The sequence below is a fragment of the Dreissena polymorpha genome, chromosome 4, assembly GCF_020536995.1.
Source record: "Dreissena polymorpha isolate Duluth1 chromosome 4, UMN_Dpol_1.0, whole genome shotgun sequence".
NCBI classification, from domain to species: Eukaryota; Metazoa; Mollusca; class Bivalvia; order Myida; family Dreissenidae; genus Dreissena; species Dreissena polymorpha.
Window position 1 is genome coordinate 82,773,429 of NC_068358.1, and position 21,861 is coordinate 82,795,289.

At 33.2% G+C, this 21,861-nt stretch overlaps 2 protein-coding genes across 9 annotated transcripts in view; both read right to left on the minus strand.

The window, feature by feature from the left end:
• Positions 1-21,861, minus strand: part of LOC127877618 (leucine-rich repeat-containing protein 49-like) — a 104,808-nt gene that overhangs the window by 66,937 nt on the left and 16,010 nt on the right. For 3 of the 7 annotated variants that reach the window (XM_052423675.1, XM_052423672.1, XM_052423676.1), the window contains 4 exons: positions 15,692-15,883; positions 8,648-8,753; positions 7,886-8,089; positions 921-987 (listed from right to left, as the gene is read on the minus strand). In XM_052423675.1, coding sequence (XP_052279635.1) covers positions 921-987; positions 7,886-8,089; positions 8,648-8,753; positions 15,692-15,883 — 569 coding nt within the window. Of the gene's footprint in view, positions 1-920; positions 988-7,885; positions 8,090-8,647; positions 8,754-15,287; positions 15,473-15,691; positions 15,884-19,644; positions 19,782-21,861 lie in introns of those variants that run through there. The other 4 variants (XM_052423677.1, XM_052423679.1, XM_052423673.1 and 1 more) reach the window with 3 other exon arrangements.
• LOC127877630 (uncharacterized) overlaps positions 1-21,861 on the minus strand; it is a 124,683-nt gene that overhangs the window by 34,335 nt on the left and 68,487 nt on the right. The gene's annotated exons all lie outside the window — the stretch shown is intronic.

Here is a 21,861-nt window from a genome sequence, read left to right on the forward strand (position 1 = left end):
CCAAACGAGTCTGCACAATTGCCCAGTTTGGTCAATAGCCATACTGTCCGCTTAAAATGCAAGAAAGGTTTCGTGATCCCATTGATGGACAGCCTAGCTCCTGGCCAGATGCTGTAAATGACTAAGCATAAGACCCGTTTGCGAGTGACACAGTTTTTACTCTACTATTAAAATATTTGTTTTTAATTTACCAGGTATCAATACATACTTTGGGTAAAAGGTGCATGTTGTTATGTTTGTTGATTTCTGTCCACATACATGTTTATGCATGAATCCCAATAAAATCTATTTAATTAAAAAATATCCTTATAAATATAAAATTAAACAAAGCAAAAGGCTACTACAAGTCTAATTTAGCAGATTGCCTCCCTTGGCTTTAACCATTTATCAAGATTAGGCTTTCTAGTTGATATTTAACTGGGCATGTGTCATGTAACATAAGGATAATCCATCGCCCTAAAGTTTTATTCCAAATCAACCTTACTACTAAGATCAAGGAAGACACTTCAAATTTTAATGATAAGGTCTTCACCTTATTTCCGAGCACTAGACCATAAGGATCAGTTGCTTAGCAATATCACTCTACCCTGAAGCACTTTAAGGTGCCCACTTTCTTAAAATAAACCTATTGAAAATGCTATGAAATGTTATATAGCACCTTTTCTGCGTGTATAATGAAAGTGATCTATCTCAATTTGGTTAGCTGCTACAACAGTTCACCTGAATTGTTATGTATACACTGTGTATACATTGATATAAATTATTTACGCAATTCTGTCATGCATGAAGATTTTAGTATCTACAGTTTTAAGGAAAACTCCTCTGACCAGATATCTAATGTAGCAAGCCTTAAATCTGTCAGATGAGCCTGGCCATACAGTCTCACTTTTCCACAAGGTGCCTCCTAATTGCTTGCATACCTGATTGCCATGAAGATCAAGGACATCCAGCTTGACTAGGGATTCTAAATTTTCTATCTTCTGTAGTCTGGAAAAAACACAAAAGAGCATTATTCTGTTGTCTAAAAATATAAATATGGTAAGAAGCTAAAACATAGCAAGTTCTCAAGTATGAACAAAATAATCAAAAGTTGTCACATTCTTTATACCAACAATAGTTATGTTAGTACATGAGCACATTGTTTCTATGCTATTTTTTGCAAAAGAAAATGACTAATTTAATTTTATTTCATTTATTGAGATTTTAATATTTTTAAATGAACTTAACAAAAGTACAATAATATAATATTTATTTTGAAACACAAGTGTGCAAAGGAATTATCAAAATCTACAAATATTGTGAAAGTGTTAATCTCGTTTAAATTATCTTTTAAAAAAAATGCTTATATATTTGCAAAAAAGAGCAACACAATTTTATCTGGAGGCTGAGATATATCAGTTTGTCATGAAAGATGGATATTGAGGTAAAAATATAGTAAAATGAGAGCCCAGCATATCCACTAAGTCAATACAAAACTATTGCTTTGGCACAAACATAACCTTTACCCACACACCTTTTGTCATCTATGTTCATAACAAGAGGGCCATGGTGGCCCTGTATCACTCCACTGTTTTTTTATGCGAAAAAAGCGTGCAATGTGCATGGGTTGAAATGTACTAAAGCATGTGACTTTCTCTTTCTATCCCTCGTCCCACTGGGCGCTTAAAGTTGGAAGGGTGAGCATTTTTTATATATGGAAAACGTTACTACGGTTTATACTAAACAGACTAAAAAGTCAGGGAATTGTCCCACAGGTCCTTTGCTTATAACGTAGGTACATTTATCTCTCCAAAAGATATTGTCGTTCTTTCTATTTCACATATTTTTAGATGCTGAAGATCAAATCTACGCATGTTCTACAAGATTAATGAAAGTTCCTTCATTCAATCATGAATCTTTTTCCAAAATTCCAAAAAGTGTTTGTAGGGTTCAAAGTTTCTGTTACTTATATAGTTCATGACATATGCAAAATACCTAATGACGTAGATTACCTGAACTTTACTTCATTCTTGAGACATAAGTGAGTGTAGCAGGATTGTTAACATGGTGAAGAAATTGTTTATTGTACAAAGAAGATATTTGCTTGAGGAAACATAAAGTTACGAGTTTCTCAGGTTCATGAGGTGCCGAAAGGCAGTAGGAATGATAACTTTGTAGAGGTTGTTTGTTAAACAAAGTAAATGTTTATGAGACAAAAAATTGAATTATAATTCATCAAGATGTTGCGATCATGGCAACACTACTTGCATATGGCGTGAGGTTTAAAGAGATATCATGACAAACAATTAGCTTGACCTAACTTTACTTTACTTTTTCCATCTGACATTGGTTACCTGTCATGTTTGCTTTTCAAAAAATACTAGGATTGCAATATATATTGAAATAAGGTATCTGACCTATTCTCTGATAGGTTGCTAGTAATAGACTTAGCGGCAGTAATGTAATAAACAAGCGGATTGTTCATGGCATTGGCAGAATATACTTTTAATAGATACATCTTTTTTAAGTTGGATTCTCCTTACTTTTTTGCTACTGAATATTGTAACCGGACCGGGGGAAATCTATGCCCTTGTTATTAATGGCATAACATAACTCGCTTTCCGCGTTTACTCTTTTATTCATTTATAGTTCACATAATTTTCAACAAATTCCATCTTCCTATATTTCATTCTTAAGCATTCCTTCTTAACTCTATTAAATTATTATCAGATCTTATTTAACAAATTCCATCCTCCTATTTCCAACTGTCTCTCTCTAACTTGTAACTGACTTTCTAACTTTTCTCTTACTGACCTCTACTTCCTTCCTTCATAAACTAACTTGTCACCCTTTTTGAAACTCTCTCATCCCTAATACCAAGTCACACCCACACATCTCACTGACCAATAATATCTATCTCTCATCCAACATACAGTACCTTACTTCCTTACTTCTACAAGACTGTAATTAATTAGCACCTAGTCTAGAATCTTTAGTCACAGTCATTATTTATAGCTAGAGCTGATAAGCATACAGTCAGCATACAGTCTGCATATTGAGTGTGAATTTAACATGAGAAGACTTCCAAGACTGTAACTAACACAATGTAATCAATATCAAGTTAAACATGTGGTTCCAAGTAACCTTCTACTGCAATTCAGTAGACAAAGAAATTATATTCAAACATATTCACAGAAATCAATTCAATATCTTTGAAAATGTAACTATTGTATTGTATGAATTTATAATGTACTCAATCAAAAATCAAATAATAATATAATAATATTTGTAACTCTGTGACAATATTAAAATCACTTAATTGCAATGTAACAATTTGTTATTAATTAAGTTTATCTTGAACAAATATTTTTTTCAATCATAAAATGTCATTCAAATTTTTTTTTGATAAATAGGGCCTATAATAAAACAAGAATTTTGAGAATGTTAACATAAAAGAATAATACTAACCATTTGGTGAAAACAAACAAAACAATACAAAATTTTTATAAAATGTTATATACAAACAATGTAAATTGGACTAAATATAAACAAACACACTTGAGTGTTCTTCTTGTGTTAATGATGTATTAAACTGAGTTAAATTAATATATATAATTTGTTTACCTTTCAATATCTTGCATTTCACATCTTTAGTTCAATGATTTTTCAATTAACTGAACAGCATGACAAACATAACAAGACTATTGCCAAGCAATAAAAGTCCCCTACCAGCTCCACCATTGTCAGAAATTCCACCATTGTAAGAATATTTTTATATTTGTTGCCACAGCAACCAGAATTTTTGACGTAGGAACAAAATGAAATGACGTGCATAATGTCCATATTGCCATCTATCCATGTTCCAAGTTTCATGAAAAAATATAAAGAACTTTTAAAGTTATCGCAGGATCCAGAAAAACACCATTTTCAGCACTATTTCTAGTCTATTTGTTGCCATAGCAACCATAATTTTAGACGTAGGAACAAAATGAAATGACGTGCATAATGTCCATATTGCCATCTATCCATGTTTCAAGTTTCATGAAAAAATATTAAGAACTTTTAAAGTTATTGCAGGATCCAGAAAAAAACACCATTTTCAGCAGTATTTCTAGTATATTTGTTGCCATAGCAACCAGAATTTTTGACGTACCAGAATTTTTGACGAGGAACAAAATGAAATGACGTGCATAATGTCCATATTGCCATCTATCCATGTTTTAAGTTTCATGAAAAAATATTAAGAACTTTTAAAGTTATCGCAGGATCCAGAAAAACACAATTTTCAGCAGTATTTCTAGTCTATTTGTTGCCATAGCAACCACAATTTTTGACGTAGGAACGAAATGAAATGGTGTTCATAATGTCCATATTGCCATCTATCCATATTCCAAGTTTCATGAAAAAAATATGAAGAACTTTTAGAGTTATCGCAGGATCCAGAAAAATGTGACGGACTGACGGACGGACTGACGGACGGATACAAAACCATAAGTCCCCTCCGGTGAAACCGGTAGGGGACTAATAAAGCAGAATATGCATATAAATCTGATTATACACAGATCCACTATCAAATCATGTTTGTCTATTTCTATGTTCGAAAGATCCTCTTCTAAATTGTTTTACCTCGCAAGTACCGTAAAACGCTGTGTATAAGGCGCACTTTTTTACCCCAAAGTTTCATTTTAAAAACTTGATGCGCATTATGCACAACTACAGCCATGCCAAGACATTTTTTCCCTGTCAGTTACCCTGTTGCGGTAATTTGCATCATTCTGTTCCCCGGTGTTTTAACTGAAACTATGTTAATAATAGTGTTATATTTATCTGAATAAGATAGACAAACATTATAAGGTTATCATAAATATTTTCTATCTTTTTCAGGTACGTACAGAGCATTAATTCAAATAAATTTGAAGAAGAGAATGAAAACAAGGAAGCCATTTTTTTTTAAATGTTATTTTTTTCCCACAATATTATACCCTACTGTACTAGGGTTACAAAATTTATTTGGGGGCACTTGTCGATTTACAATAGTATGTCGGCAAGGTCTTTTCCGATATATTTATGATTATTTTTCTTGCTTTTCAAATGTGTTAATAAAATTGATGTTGTGTTTGTTTACACGTTTTCATACGTTTTGTCAAGATTGAGGATGTGATTATCAAGTAATTTGCGTCACCTGTCAAGTTTTGTGTTACAAGCTGGGCTATTATCAAAACATGCGAACTGCCAAATCGCTTCACACCTCCATTGTTTGTTTATCGCTGGTAATGTCGTAATGGTGTTGAGAAGTTTGAGTCGTTAAAGTCTCCTGTCAAGTATATACACTCCAGAAGAACGCATGATATCGGCAATGTAAATTAAACGCGCGGTTGTGAATTAGTCATGCATGAATAACCATGTGACAATACCAATCGATAATGTCAGTTTCTAAGTTATAACTAATCCATCTGTCATGTGTACTCCTCCACGATAAAATCATGGACAGTTACTTCGGAGACATATGATGAAAACCTTGATGGTATCCTTGTGTAAAGTGTGCATTTCATGCATAATTCATTTAAATCCAAACATTTATTTTTACGCATAATATGATTAAAAAAAAATACACAAACTAGTTGTATCGTTATCGTCTTTAAAATAATTAATAATTGAAGCAATAAAACACGTAAAATCGGCAATGTAAATATAACTATTTTCAGTTAGCCTACGGTTCGGAATTTTTTCCCCGATTTTTTTGCTTCAAAAACTTTTTTTCATGATTTTTTAGCTTAAAAAAGTAGATGCGCATTATACATAAATGCCCGTTATACACAGCGTTTTACGGTAGACTGAACTCCCAATTTGCAAACAGAAACACTGGTTTCCGTGACACAAATTCACTGTGCACATTTGTAAACAAAATATGTGTTTCTTGTATCTAAAACTTAGTCTTTTTCGTTGACAAACACATTTCATTATTCCTATCAAACTATATGATGTCAGTCATTAATTCGATTAATATTCTTCGTTTCAATAATCTTAATTTTCGCTTCACAACGGCGCCATTTGCAAACAAAATACCAAACACAATTTATGAAACCGATTTTAATTGGAAGATTGGGAAACGACAGCCAATTATATCGCTCATTTTAAAAATGCTAAGGCAGAATCTACCAGTGTAAAATGCGGAGAGATTTCGCGGGCCGCGGATATATTAAGCATATGTTCATTTTTGTGACCCCCAGGGCAGGGTCAAATTTGACCCCAGGGGCATAATTTGAACAAACTAAGTAGATAACTATTAGATGTCACTACATACCAAATTTGGTAGCCCTAGGCCCTACGGTTATGGATAAAAAGATTTTTAAAGTTTGCACAAAATAGGCTTTATATAAGCATATGTTCAATTTTGTGACCCCCAGGGCACGGTCAAATTTGACCCCAGGGGCATAATTTTAAGAAATTTGGTAGAGGACTATTAGATGTCTCTACATACCCAATTTGATAACCCTAGGCTGAATGGTTATGGACGAAAGAATTTTGAAAGTTTTCACAAAATAGGCCTTATATAAGCAAATTTTTAATTTTGTGACCCCCGAGGCGAGGTCAAATTTTACCCCAGGGGGATAATTTGAACAAATTTGAAAGAGGTTCACCCAAGGAACATTCCTGAGAAATTTCATCAGAATTGGACCAGTACTTTAGGAGAAGAATATGTTTAAAGAAAAAGTTAACACACGCACGCACGACAGACACAGGACCATGACATAAGCCTCTGGCCAGTGGAACTAAATAATATCCCATGATTGTTTGTATCACCAAGAATTATCAAGATGCGGTGTTCAATAAAGGCTGATGCCCGTTGGGGAAGCCTTGTTATTCATCTATTTATTGGCCCATTTAAATAAGTCTTAAGCCAAAATGAGGTAGATGACAAGGTAAACATGAGGTCAACTGATGTGAGTGCGCCGAATGTCAAATGGAGGTATCCAAGCTTTTGAGCAAGTAAATGTAGTATTGATTTTTAACATAGTCAATTTTCTGTTAACCAAGAATTTTGACAGTCTGAATTATTTGAAGTCAATAAGGTCAGATGATGTGATGTGGGCTTGTTGACGGTGTTTAAAGACATCATCAATTTAAGTATCAAAAGCTTTGTACAAAGCATTTTTTATTTTCGACAAAAACGTCATTTCTGATTAACCAAGACTTTGGAACTTCTGAATAGGTAAATTGCAAAAGGAGGTCAATGTCACGGTTAAAATGAAGTTAGGGTAAAGTGAATGTGTTGATAATGTTCATACATAACATAAATGCAAGGATCAAAGTTTTTCAGCATTCAGTATTGATTTCGGACAAAAGCATCGTTTTGGGTTAATCAAGTATCTGGACCTACTGAATTAGTCTAAAGCCAAAAGAAATTTGTGTCAGGGTAAAAATGAGGTCAAGTGATGTTGTTGTGTTGATAGGTTTAATAATTAATGGATAACATCAATGCAAGTATCAAAGATTTGAAGTATACAGCATGGATGTGAGAGGAGACGCATCATTTTGGGTCAACCAAGAATGTTAGCCTTCTGAATGAGTTTGTCATGGTCTTAACAAGAACAAATGATATGGGTGTATTGAGTGTTCACAGATAGCAGCCATGCAAGTATCAAAACTTTGAAGGAAGCATTTATGATGTTATTCAAGCCTTGTCATTTTGTGTTAATCTTACAAAGCGCAAGACCAGTCGCTATATGCATCTTGGAAACAGTAGATCTAGGGCGAAGGGGCAGAAATAGCAATAATTTACTCAACAAAAAATACTTTGGCTACACAACAACACATTAAGTGTTCACAATAAGAAAACAGTAATCTAAAGAAAGGTTAATTTTTCTAAAGAAAATTTTGAGCCAAGGGCTTGTTAAACACTCACTTGTTTTTTCCAAGCATGAGTACCCTGAGTGATCTAAGGGACCCAAGCCCGGATATCTCCTCAATCTGGTTGTCATAGAGATCAAGGAAGATGAGGCGCTTGAGTGAGCCCAGGTGTTGGATCTTCTGGATCACATTGTGCTGGTAGTTGAGCAGGCGCAGCTGCTCCTCCCCCTCCAGTATTGGGCACACAGTGAGCTTCCGTCTGTAGTCATGGCGATCGAGCAGTGAGATATCGCAATGGAGAAGTGAGGTATAGCAACGGAGTAGTGAGGTAAAACAATGGAGTTCTGAGGTTTAGCAATACAGCACTTAGATATAGCAATGGAAATGAGATATAAGAATAATAATGTGAGATATCATAATTAAAAAGTGAGAAAGAATAGGTCACTTCACTATTATTCCTGTTTGATATAATTATTTAAATTTGATCCAGTTATCTGACATTATGACCCTTAAAGACATATATGAAGATAAATTTATGTAATTATTAAAGAAAATCATTGTTTTAATTTAAAATATTTCAAATAAATACTTGCACCAGTTATACATAAAATGATTTGATACAGACCCTGCTATTTGTTTCACAGAGGCAAAAGGCGTCCAGGGATCATCTCGACAAAGCCATTTATACCTCAACTTACAACTAAATCTGTTTTTTTTCCAATCTGGATGATCTAGATATAAGTGTTTTGCACGAAAGTATTATTTCTGACGACAGAATGATTAAAACACTACTAAATGTTCACTCAATGCCTCCCACCTGTCAAGGTTGAGTCTGTCAGGATTTGAAGCTCGCTCATCAGGTGTCCGGTACACCACTGGGATACCTGGCGCAGATGGGCTCTCTGCAAATATCACCCGGTCCCCTGAAACACAAAGGGAAAGATGTCTCAATAATAAACAACTGTTAACTATGCATACAACATTTACAATTCATCTTAAAAATAGACAACAACTATTGCACAAATATTGTGCAACAAAATAAAAACATGTTTGAGTTCAACAAAGTTCCGATGGTCATACGGATACTCTACACCAATACTGTAAAGTGAATCATCTGAAACTGTGAAATAGATCATGAGTTAGTTAAACTGGGTTTGGTGAGACAAGCATTTGTATTTGTGAAAAACAATTCATTTTATTTAATCTATATATATTATCTATCAATGTCTTGTTATTTAAACAAGAAGAATGTCTTGTTATTTAATGTGTTTCATGTGTTTGATGCATAAATGCACAGTTATTTAAGGTATTCTTGAGACAAAATAACAATTTATGACAAAACCTTCTAGCACATGATTTTGTATGTGTCATAAATACAACATCCATTACTTGTTTTCCATCTGGAATGTCAAACACATTATTTTAAATTTCCACTGTACATGTATATGTATATTCCACTTATAACATATGTATATGAAATACATATCTTGATTTGTCACCTAGATGGAACAAACATGCCTTTTTTTTCCACATACATGTGGTACACAACATGCCTTGTTTTTTTACTAATATGAGATAATCATGCCTTGTTTTTTTCACCAATAAAGTCCAATATGTGACACTCATGTCTTGATTTAAACCAATATGCGACACTCATGCCTTGATTTATTAAACAAATATGTGACACTCATGCCTTGTTTTTTCACCAATGTGTAACACTCATGCCTTGATTGAAACAAAAATGTGGCACTCATGCCTTGATTTAAACCAAAATGTGACACAAATGCCTTGATTTTAACCAATATGTGACACTCATGCCTTGGTTTTTCACCAATATATGACACTCATGTCTTGATTTAAACCAATATGTGACACTCATGCCTTGGTTTTTCAACAATATATGACACTCATGTCTTGATTTAAACCAATATGTGACACTCATGTCTTGATTTAAACCAATATGTGACACTCATGCCTTGATTTAAACCAATATGTGACACTCATGCCTTATTTTTTTCACCAATATGTTTACATGCATGTCTTGATTGAAACAAATATGTGGCATTCTTTCCTTGACTTTAACCAATCTGTGACACTCATGACTTGACTTAAACCAAGATGTGACACTCATGCCTTGGTTTAAACAAAGATGTGACACTCATGCCTTGATTTAGACCAAGATGTGACACTCATACCTTGATTAAAACCAAGATGTGACACTCATGCCTTGATTTAAACCAAGAAGTGACACTCATGCCTTGATTTAAACCAAGAAGTGACACTCATGCCTTGATTTAAACCAAGAAGTGACACTCATGCCTTGATTTAAACCAAGATGTGCCACTCATGCCTTGATTTAAACCAAGATGTGACACTCATGCCTTGATTTAAACCAAGATGTGACACTCATGCCTTGATTTAAACCAAGAAGTGACACTAGTGCCTTGATTTAAACCAAGATGTGACACTCATGCCTTGATTTAAACCAAGAAGTGACACTCATGCCTTGATTTAATCCAAGATATGACACTCATGCCTTGATTTAAACCAAGACATGACACTTGTGCCTTGATTTAAATCAATATATGACTCCCAAGCCTTTTTATTTCTCAAATATGTGAGACTCTTGCCTTATTATTAAACCAATACGTGACATAATGCCTTGTTATTTCACCAATAGTTTACATTCCTGCCTTGTTTTGTATCGCATGAAAGCTTACTTGTGAGGTCAGCAAGCTCAGGGGTAAAGAACTTGCCATTGGTCCCCTTGTATGGTCCTTGAAACACCTTAAACCACTTCATCACACTATTTATTCTATATAATCCCGACACACTCAAGCCTTCATCACAAAAGTTGGGGTGTTTTTAACATATACAAAAACTTTGAAAATGATCACTGTAATAAAGTCACTATTTTTGATAATCAAAAGTTCAGCAGAAACAAAAATTAAACAATTAACACTTTGAATATAGGTTAAAAATTATATGATTTTCATGAATATTCATATATTTTATATATTTCAAGAAAGGTTTGAAATATCTGTGTCATGTTGATCTCTTTATCAATATTTATAACAACTATTATTTTTTCTTAGTAATAATAGAAGAATTAACTAGACAATAAATGTAAAAGATCACAATATATGAAAATCAGTGAAAAAACAACTACATTAAACAAGTATTTACAAGTTTAATCACAGATGACAGATATATGTTTATCCTTGAAACTTAATAAATCCACATTGGTAAATAAATGTCTCTAAGAAATGCTTAAGAGAAACACGATTTAGAAACATATCAAGTGGTTAATGCTAGACTGTAAACATGCTATCATCAACTTATAAACTTTCATTACACTGAGCAATAATGATTACAGAAATCAATACAAAATTTATCATTTAAAAATAAGCAGAATTTCCTAAGATATCAGCCACTCTTTCAATTTAATTGTTCAAACAAAAGATCAGTTGCTCTTTTCAATTTATGGTACATTGTTTGATGTAATTGATGCTTGCTTGAGATCAATAAATCAAATTATCCAAACTCCTTTTACAGCAAGGCTATTTATACCCATCTTATTTTTTCTACAGCATGAAATATTAAGTGTTCAGTTTTTATTTAATGTTTCTTCCGTTACAGCAATCAGCATGTTCATATCCAAGAAGATATATTAAATTTGGAACATGTAAAAGCAAAGTGATTAATTCGGGGATGGAATTTCCCGTACAACAACATTTTTTCAATTTGTACACAATAATGGCAGTAGTAAGACACCTTTATTTGGTAAGGAAAAAGAAGCTTATCATGATAGTGTGCTCAACTCTTTATTCTTCTATGATAAATAACATATTCTGTAAGTATCCCCTTAAAAAAAAAAACAATATGCATTTTTGTAAGGTTCTATATAATTCTAAAACCAACTTTCACATTCAAGAATTCAGAATATTGAATGCATGCATTTTATACCTCTGCCATTTTTTACTACATTCTATTCCGCCTTCATTTAAAACTCTTTAATTTTGAACTGATCCCATATAATTGAAGTATTTTTGTTTCATTTTCTATAATCTAACTGCCAATTATTTTTTTAAAGTTCAATTGCCGCTTCTGGGAATGTGATTTCAGAATAAATCTAGATTTATAAGGTTAAATTTTATCATTCAATTCAATGAATTTGCAGAATATTCTAGAGAAATTTCTGTTTCTGGAATCATTTTAGAATCGGGATTCTAGAAGGTACCATTTTATGTTTCTTGAATGATCTACAAATGTATTCTCTTAGTGTTCATGAATAATTATAGAATTATACAATCAATACTTTAATATGAAAGTAGAATATTATGGAAGAATTTCTAGAACCAAATTTCTTGAATAATTCTAGAATCATTTAAAAATCTTGATTCTAGAAATGGCCAGTTGACCTTGCTTGAATACTCAACAAATTTATTATTGGAATATTATTAAAAATGCAGTAATTATTCTAAAAAAATTCACAAGGGATTACTGAAGAGATGTGTAAACTTTTAATTGAACATCTTAATTAAGTAGTAGACATATGTAAACACTTCACAAGACAATCAAATGTACACCCACCAATATGTGAGTTGTAAAGCTAACATTAACAGGTGAATTGTCAAGCTAAACACTCATTCCTTTACTTTCAGTCATCTGCCAAATTAGGTAAGGGAAGTAATGCATATATTGTCCACATGGACAGGTAACAGACCTGTGGACAATATTCTATCCACAGACACAGTAGGGGAACAGGGCAAAAGGTTACATACCAGCAGCACTGCAGTCTCTCTAACCACTTTGTATAACACAGAGTAAGGATGATATACGCACCACTCAGTGGGAGAGAAACTTAATAACAGAATGTGGCCATTTATTGATAGCAAAGAAATGCAAAGCAAATTAGGCTCAATATTTGTCAGAAATATTGCTAAATTGCATTGAAAGTTTAAACAAGGATTTTTGTATTCCTTAAGACAATATGCAATTTAAAAAAAAAACTTTCTTTTGATACATTCATTTCTCCTACTGTAAATGTGGCGATTTTAAACAAATAGAACTACCGGCTATTTGACTAGTTGACTATTTCAATTTTTTGATCATCTTATAATTGAAACAAGAGCTGGGTTTGTGAAACACAATGCCCCCTACTGGGCTAAGAAGCAGCACAGCAGCGATTTTAGACAAAACAAGGCCCATAACTTGGCTGAAAATCAATGTACCAGAACAAATTTCACACTTCATCAGTAGGTCATGTAGGTTGACTCACATACTAAAAATCTGCTAATTATCTGAAAGCAATTCATAAAAAAACCCATATGGAAAACTGTTATAATAGAGAAAATGTGTAAGTCCAAAGCCCATAACTTCGCCAAAAATCAATGGACCAGAACAAAGTTCACACTTCATCTGAAAGTCATGTATGAAGACTCACATTACAAAAATCAGCTCAATATCTGAAAGCGTTGCGTTTAAAAACGGATATTACAGAGAAAATTTCTATTTTCACTTTTGTCTCAAATCACCATGACTTTTACTTTCTATTCATAAAAGCTCCTCCCTTGGATTTTATCCCTTTAAAAGATATTGCTTCCTTTAGTCAAAAATAGATATTGTACCTGCCATATAAATAATAAACATTATCTCCCTGTAAAGCTTGCTACTTCCCCTGGCAAAAATTTTGATCAGTCCAAGGCCTGTATCTTGGTCAAAAATCAACAGAATGGAACAAATATCACACTTTATCTGTAGGTCATGTAGGTAGATTCACAAACCAAAAATCAGCTCTATATCTCTGAAAGTGTTGTGTAAAAAACATCCGGAAAAACGGATATCGGACGGACAGACAGACAGACGGACAGTCCCACTGCTATATGCCACCCTACTGGAGGTATAAAAATATTATTATATTCCAAATATTAAAAAATCTAAATTTTTCAAAATATCTGAGGTACATATTATTTCGTAGTGTCTCTCCAGTGTTAGATAAAAACTATTTAAATCAACCTCATTGATGTAAATTCTTTACAAATAACAAGATAATGAAAGTGCCCACAAATGCAGCCATATTAAAGTTACACAGACAGAGCTTAAATGGAAATCAGAGGCACTTTGAGCTGATGTATAAGAAAAACAGTCCATGTTTTGTACAATTTACATTCTTTAAAGTTATTTCCCTTTGAACAATATACATTTCTACATAAATCTTCTACAACTATGCATAACATTTGGACCATGCATATTATCTAGCTTACATAAGAAACATATATGTTGTAAAACATGACTGCCATTCAACTTGCAGCAATATTGTTAAAATGCGCAAAAAGCTTCTTTTTTATTATTATTCAAGTGAACATTGATATCAAATACAAAAGTGGGTGTTCCTTCCTTCAAGGCTAATCAGCACACTAATTTTTTCTGATCCTAGGGTAAAATTGTCTAGATATTGTTTGAAGACAGTTTAATACTACAAAAATATTTAATATTGACTGTTTGATCTAAAAATCTGTGGGCTTTTACTCTCTAGATATGCAAACTTGGTTGATTGTCAGTCAAAGCATTTTCTAGATATGCTGCTTTAAATAAAAAAAGACTAAAATTTGACACAAAAATCAATGGGCACTTTCTTTTCCACCCAAATAACCAGCATTGGGATTTGGACAATAGTAGGTCAAAGCATTTACAATAGTTTGAGTGAAAACTAATTTCAAGTAACAATCCCCTGTGACTTTGACTTTTAACCTCCTGTGCTTAAAATCAAATGGCATTTTACTCTCCCAAGAAACCAATATACCAATTTGGATGCCTATAGGTAAATGATTTCTTGACATATTAAGCAAACAAAAGCTGTTTTTGTGAAACACAATGCCCCCGTAACGGCGCTTTAAAACTGCATGTCAGCTATTTTAGAAACAAGTTATATTTTGAATGTAAAGGTCACAGTGACCTTGACCTTTGACCTAGTGACCTCAAACCATGTTTGATTGTAGATCTTAATGAGATGCATGCCCATGTGAAGATAAAAGAACATAGACCCAAGAGTTTTCATTTTATGAGCAAGGTTAATGTTTTGGGACAGACACACACATACAATGACAGACAGGCCAAAAACAATATACCCCCTGATCATTTGATCTGGGGGCATAAAAACTATTTTAAAATGACACTTTCCTGTGACCTAGACCTTTGACCCCTTTATCTCTAAATCAATAGGTGTCTACCTTTAATGCCAAGTAAACTGCATGCCAACTTAAAATCTTAGGTAAAAACATTTGGTGCATCTGCTGAATATAAAAGATGCCAAATAAATCCTACCCACTTTTGGTCATATTTTGCATACATGGCAAATGTTACTAGGTAACTATAGAGAGGTACATTCTACAAGAATTGTTATCTATGTAGCCTACTAGGTAGATGAGTTGCTAGGAGACCTTCAGAGCTCTTACCCCCTGTTGGATTGGAGCTTTTCCCGTGACATACAAGGAAAGCATTTTTCAGTGGCTTTTCTGGACTCATTATTTTCTCTGTCAATACAACACAGCCATATCTTACAAACTACAACACATGCACACAACAATTACAGGAAATATGGGTGAAGAACACATATGCCTGACAGTATTATGCCAGTGCTACAGACTTATATAGTGATTACAAGATTATATTATATATTTCTATGAAGGGGAAAGTGATAAAATCTTTTTACTAACATGCTTGAATAAACATTATCAAAACAAATCAAAAATAAAACTAAAACTGTGCATTAAAGCAAAAAAAGTCTCTACAACAGTTGGTTAGGTTACAAACAACTAAATCCACCACAGTCACATTAGAAGTGCACACCACCACCAACCTGGGAGAAAGGCCGGGGTTTTCGGCTGTTTAGAAGAGAAAAGCGAGCCCCGTGAAGAGCGACCATCCTCGTCCTCCCCGGTGATAAGATCGACGGGGACGTGCGAGAGGTCGTGCACATTGGCCGGCGAAACAGGAACTACCTGCTGATTGGTGCGTTTTGTGCTACTGCGATAGTGAATGGGGATCTTCTCTGCAAAGAAAAGGGTGCGTGAAATAACGCTAGAGTGCCACATGCAACAACTATAGACTCGTCCGTAATGTGCACTGCAGAGCTTGATGGTAAGCTAAGAGACATAAAGGCATTGATCTTATTTCAGCCAATATATGGGGTTGAAAAAAATGTCCCACCCATCAACTAAAAAAAACCTATATTTATTTGCCGCTTTGTGAGCGGTGTCATGATAAGCAAAATAGAGTGTTATCAACAAGTTCAGTTAAGGTTTTAGAACTAAATTACAATATTTGTATTTCCATTTTTTGCTTATAAAAATTTCCTGACAATGTGTGATGATCTAATAAAAACTGATTCAGTTCCATAGCAGAAATGAATAGACAGACAGAATGTCTGGCTGAAACACTGATAGAGTGACGGATAGTTTGAAAAGAATATGCCTTTCTTCAGAGACGTAATTTGTGTGCATTATAAAAAAACAAGGGAACAGTAATAAATTAAAGACAAAAAAGAAGATGGCAGCTCATCCTTCAAGCATATCATATGATGACATGGCTAGTGTTCATGTACATGGACCTTTTTACTATTAAACACCTGTATAAATTATTTCTTGTACATGGACATTTTTAATATTAAACACCTGTATACATTATTTCTTGTACACGGACCTTTTTACTATTTAACACCTGTATACATTATTTCATGTACACGGACCTTTTTACTATTGAACACCTGTATACATTATTTCATGTACATGGACCTTTTTACTATTTAACACCTGTATACATTATTTCATATACACGGACCTTTTTACTATTTAACACCTGTATACATTATTTCATGTACACGGACCTTTATACTATTTAACACCTGTATACATTATTTCATGTACACGGACCTTTTTACTTTTTAACACCTGTATACATTATTTCATGTACATGGACCTTTTTACTATTTAACACCTGTATACATTATTTCATGTACACGGACCTTTTTACTATTTAACATCTGTATACATTATTGCTTGTACATGAACCTATCAATCATATGCTTCAATGTATTCTAGGTAGTCTAAGGACTTTGACGAGTTTTATTAGATTCTTATTTTACTAATCAGTTTTGTCTTTACTGCGTTTATTTACTTGAAGGCTCAAGCATGCACTTGTCCATGTATATTCCTATATAACAAAATACTAGTATTTCATACCATTTAGTTATCTTGATTGGTTTCCATGCCTTATCTCTTAATTTATTTAATTGTGCTTATATATATGCAAAATAAGGAACATAATTTATGGCAGTGAAAAATGTTAATGTTTTCTTTTCATCTTATTTTTTTCACCACCAAGCTTTTGTAAAACAATTAATTACAAGAACATGGCCCCACCCACATGCTTGAAAACAGACAAGTCCACAATATATTCTACAGAGGACAAAAAGAAAAATAATTCAAAACTGTCTGCAGTGGAAATTCCTTTCCTTTGGACCATATACACATTGAGGTCATTAAACTGTGATAGTGTGAATGAGAATCTCCCAGTAATCAAAGGTACTTAACGAGAGCGCCGATGGCGTTAAAAGCATAGGTGCAAGATACAGGGAAGTTGCTGCTTAAGTAAATGTTAAGGGAACAGTTGACTGAATGAAAAACTAAAAGGCTATCAAGAAGACAAGTTATTTTTAAGATTAAGTACAAATAATGAAACAGGAAGTGAGGAAATATTGCAAATCTTCCTATAACAATCGGAACATCAGGAACACGTATTTAGTGAGCTTGGTATTTTGCGAGAAAGTAAATGCCCGGATGTAAATGTTATTTTTGGCTGGACGTTTATTTCTGTTGTTGTTTTACACTTGCGATCATGGTGAATCAGCTACTCAGTTACAAAATGGCGTCACGTGGTATAATGTAGTTCGATATCGCCATCCGCAAATTTCTCAAATCAATAATTTCAAACAATTACCGACTATTTAAATAGATAACTTTCCATTTACATCAGTGTTTGAAACGCTTATGAAAAATAATTACCCAAGCCTTTCAAAATTTAAGCACTGACAGATCTGTATCGAACTATTCTTTTCACAAATGAAAATAGACGCTACCCTATTCGTCTGCGTCAAGAATTTGTCGTAAAAATTGTGGTAAGCGTTAGATGCAGACCTGCACAACAGATTTAGTTCTGAATACAGATTTCTGAATGCAGATTTTTATAGAAACTCCTCACAGCAGTTTCTTCCCTTGCTTCGCCCGGTCAGTAACTTCTAGTATAAGGGAGACCACTGCGTAGGAGATTGAGATTTATAGTGCAGATAGAATTGTTTTACGAACGAAATTTGTTTTAGGTTATAAGAAGATTTTTTGACATAAAACGGTCTTAGAAAAATTCACTAAAAACTGTGTCAGCAATATTCTTGGAAGAAAACGTTAGAAAAATGTTTCCAAATAAAAATTTGTAGAATTACCATATACTATATTAAATAGAAATTTTGTCTGATTTTTGATCAGGTAAGGCTTCATAATGGTCAACCGTATCATGTGCATTTTCGAAATGTAGTACATACCTTAAGCATAGGTGCGTTGCACCTATGCTAAAAACAAAAATAGTTAGTATTATACATTCTGAAGATGAATAACAGAGAAAGGGACATAATTCTGACAAAATGTGTTGCAGAGGAAATTCCTTTAATCATATCATTCTGAACAAAAAAGTCTTTCAATTGTGACAGTTTGAGCAAGATCTACCCAAACATTAAGAGGAGTTGCACGGCAACATAAAGTTTTGGTACTAAATATTCTGTAGTGGAAGCAAAAGGCCATAATTCTGCCAAATCTTGTTGAAGCAAAAATTTATTTATTTATAATCATCTACACATTAAGGTAATTAGACTGTAAAACTTTGATGGAGATCCTGCAGTTAAAGTGTAGTTCAAAACACAGGCTTCGGGGGACTATATATTATATAATGTATAGTTCTATATATAAACAAGATGCTGCATTAAAAAAACGCTGATGCCCTTGGTGGAAGCCTTGTCTGACTATTGATTCATGAGCACATTTAAGAAATTCCAAAATAATGTCTATGTCAAGATCAAAACAAGGTCATGTGATGTGTATGTGCTTATAGTGTTTAATGGTCTAGTATCAAAACTTTTTAATATGAACTTTTGATGTCCAGCTTATAGCTAATTTAGATTAATCAAGAATTTTGAACAACATAATTAGTCCATAAGTTGATAAAGGTCAAAATGAGGTCAGGTGACATGGATGTGTGGAGACTTAATAAATAACATTAAAAGAATGTGGAGGTCCATATGTGGTCAGGCGATGAGGGTGTGTTGATATTATTGTAGGACATCATCCATGCAAGTATCAAAGTTTTGTACAATTAAGAACTTCTGATGTTAGACAAAAACGCTTGTTTTCGTTAAACAGATTATTTTGGACCTTCCAATTTAGTCCTTTTAAAAAGGTAAGTCAATCTCAGTGTGAAAATGAGATGTTTGGGTGGTGTGGGATTGTTGAAATATTAAAGTTTTGTAGGAATCAAAAGTGATGGCATACAAAACTTGTCAATTGAGGTTAACCTTGAAGGGACGGACTCAATGAACAAGTCCCAGTCAAAATATTATGTATTATTTTGGCTAATACATATAGAACACCAAATGTTAAGAATTATGAACAATTAACCCTCTCATATTATGTAGCTTCTTGGTTCATTTCCTGGAAAATATACAGTACTGATCAATATGTATTTTGATGCACTCAAGTGTAGTTGTACCTATGTTCGGGGCACGCCTGATCCACACCACACAGAAAGGCACTGAGCCATGGGCCACGTGGTCAACGCCTAAACGGGAGACCCGAGACACACGCGCCGGCGCTGTGCGTGGACGCAAAGGCAACCGCTTTAACATCACAACTAAATCTCTATAGGCTTGTTCGAATTAGTTGTTTTTATATTGGTGACTCCTCGCAAGCTTTTATTAAAAAATTCTTGTTCATTCTGCATTTGTTTTACCGATGATGCTCTGTTGTACAATAGCAGGTTAAAGATAACCATAATAATTGTTGCAAATTATTAAATGAAAGACATTAATTTGCATATACTTGACACTTGGAGGAAAGTCTGTAAGACTATCCCCAACACATTGTATGTCAGAATTCTTTGCATTTCACATGTGTAAAATGTTGATATTAACAATCAGTCATATAATCCTTGAAAGCCTTGTGAATATCATTTCATGCCCAGCACCACTACACATAACAGTCAGTTAACTTGCATTCACTTCACTATTTTGTATCATATAGTTGTTAAACTATGTATCATATAATAATAATAATACCTTCACTTTGTCTACATATTATTATTATATGTTCTGCACTATGCTTGCATTAGCAAACGCTTTAAAAATAAAAACAATTAAAAACAAACATTGTATAAGTTGTTCTCAACATTCTTTCACTTCCACCCTTTGTTACATCACCAGCACAATGCATGTGTGTGCTTTTAAAAGGTATGTCATGTATTCCATAACAAGTTCAATATCTCTTTATCAATAGACACATAGAAAATGAATATTCAATTTAACAAGGTATACTTTTTATAATTTGTCTTTGATGTGTTAAACATCTTTCAATTTCTACCCTATTCCAATCCATGTAAATACAATACACATTAAATCTTGAGAGTACCCTTTATTTTTGTCAGCACCTGGTTTTACGTTCTATATGGTCTGTGAATTACAAACAAGAGCATTAGAATCTAAATCTCTTGCATTCTTTTAAATATTCATCAAACATACTTAAAAACTTTTAAAATTAATACGTTCAAATAAAATCTTTCTTCCATTTGCATTCATTTCATTTTTAATTCAAATGTCATTGATTGGTTGTTCAAGCACTTTCACTCCGGCTATGCAAAGATCAAGATATCAAACCATTATCACACAAGTATTAAAGTAAAAACTTTAGAAGCACCTCAATTTTATCTTAAAACTATTTTGTTTGCTCCACAGTGATTAAAAAGAAAGGCGCTCATAATTATTTCTATACCAGTTGATACCTCATTGAAATTCAAATGTTTCGGTTTCAATCATTAGAACTTATCTCAACCTAAATCTGTGCATCCAATTACATTGATACCACAATAATAGCACAAGACAATAACAATCACAGGATAAGAAAGCACCAAAGCAGCTCTCAAGTAGTTAACAATAAATAATTCTTGTCATTAAATTGTGTAATCTATTTCCAAAATAATCATCAATTTCACAACACAATAAACACACACATTAAAAGCTCCGAAGCTTTCATAAAGTGAAATGAAATTTTAACAAAAGCTCTTACAGTGGACCAATTAAAAGCATTTATTTTACACCATACTGTCTGCAGGCACTTGTTCAAATTTGTACAGTGAGATTCAATCATTTCAATGTTGATGTTAATTGCAAAAATGTTCAACAAATTCTGAATACACTTGTAATTTATTTAGTTATTAGAAGATGTGTCACCTGACCTACAATTGTTACTGGGATGTCACCTTAGTTTAAACCAACATTACATTTTTACTTAGACAAAAATCGTATTTGTTTATTATTAACCTACAGAGCCAGACTTAAATGTAACTAATATCAAAGTAAGACACAGGTGCATCAATAACCCTCCACTAGCTTATATGTAAGAATTGACAGTACAGAACAATTGTTGCAATAGAAAGGGCTTTTTACCCCTTTTAAGAAAGTGTAAGGGCCCTATTTCAATTGTTAAAGTATATACACAATACAATAGGAAATCCTTTAGCAAATGTTGTGAAACATTCTTTTTAAATTATGAGTTTAATTTATATTTTATCACACAATTATGACTTTAAACATCATTAAAATGGTAGTTTTTCCTTTGCTTTCCCAAGTTAATACATATTCCAAGTAATAATGTTGTAACTAGAAGTTTTTTTTAATTTACCTTTACTTGTTTTTGACAAAAATCAGTATCTGTT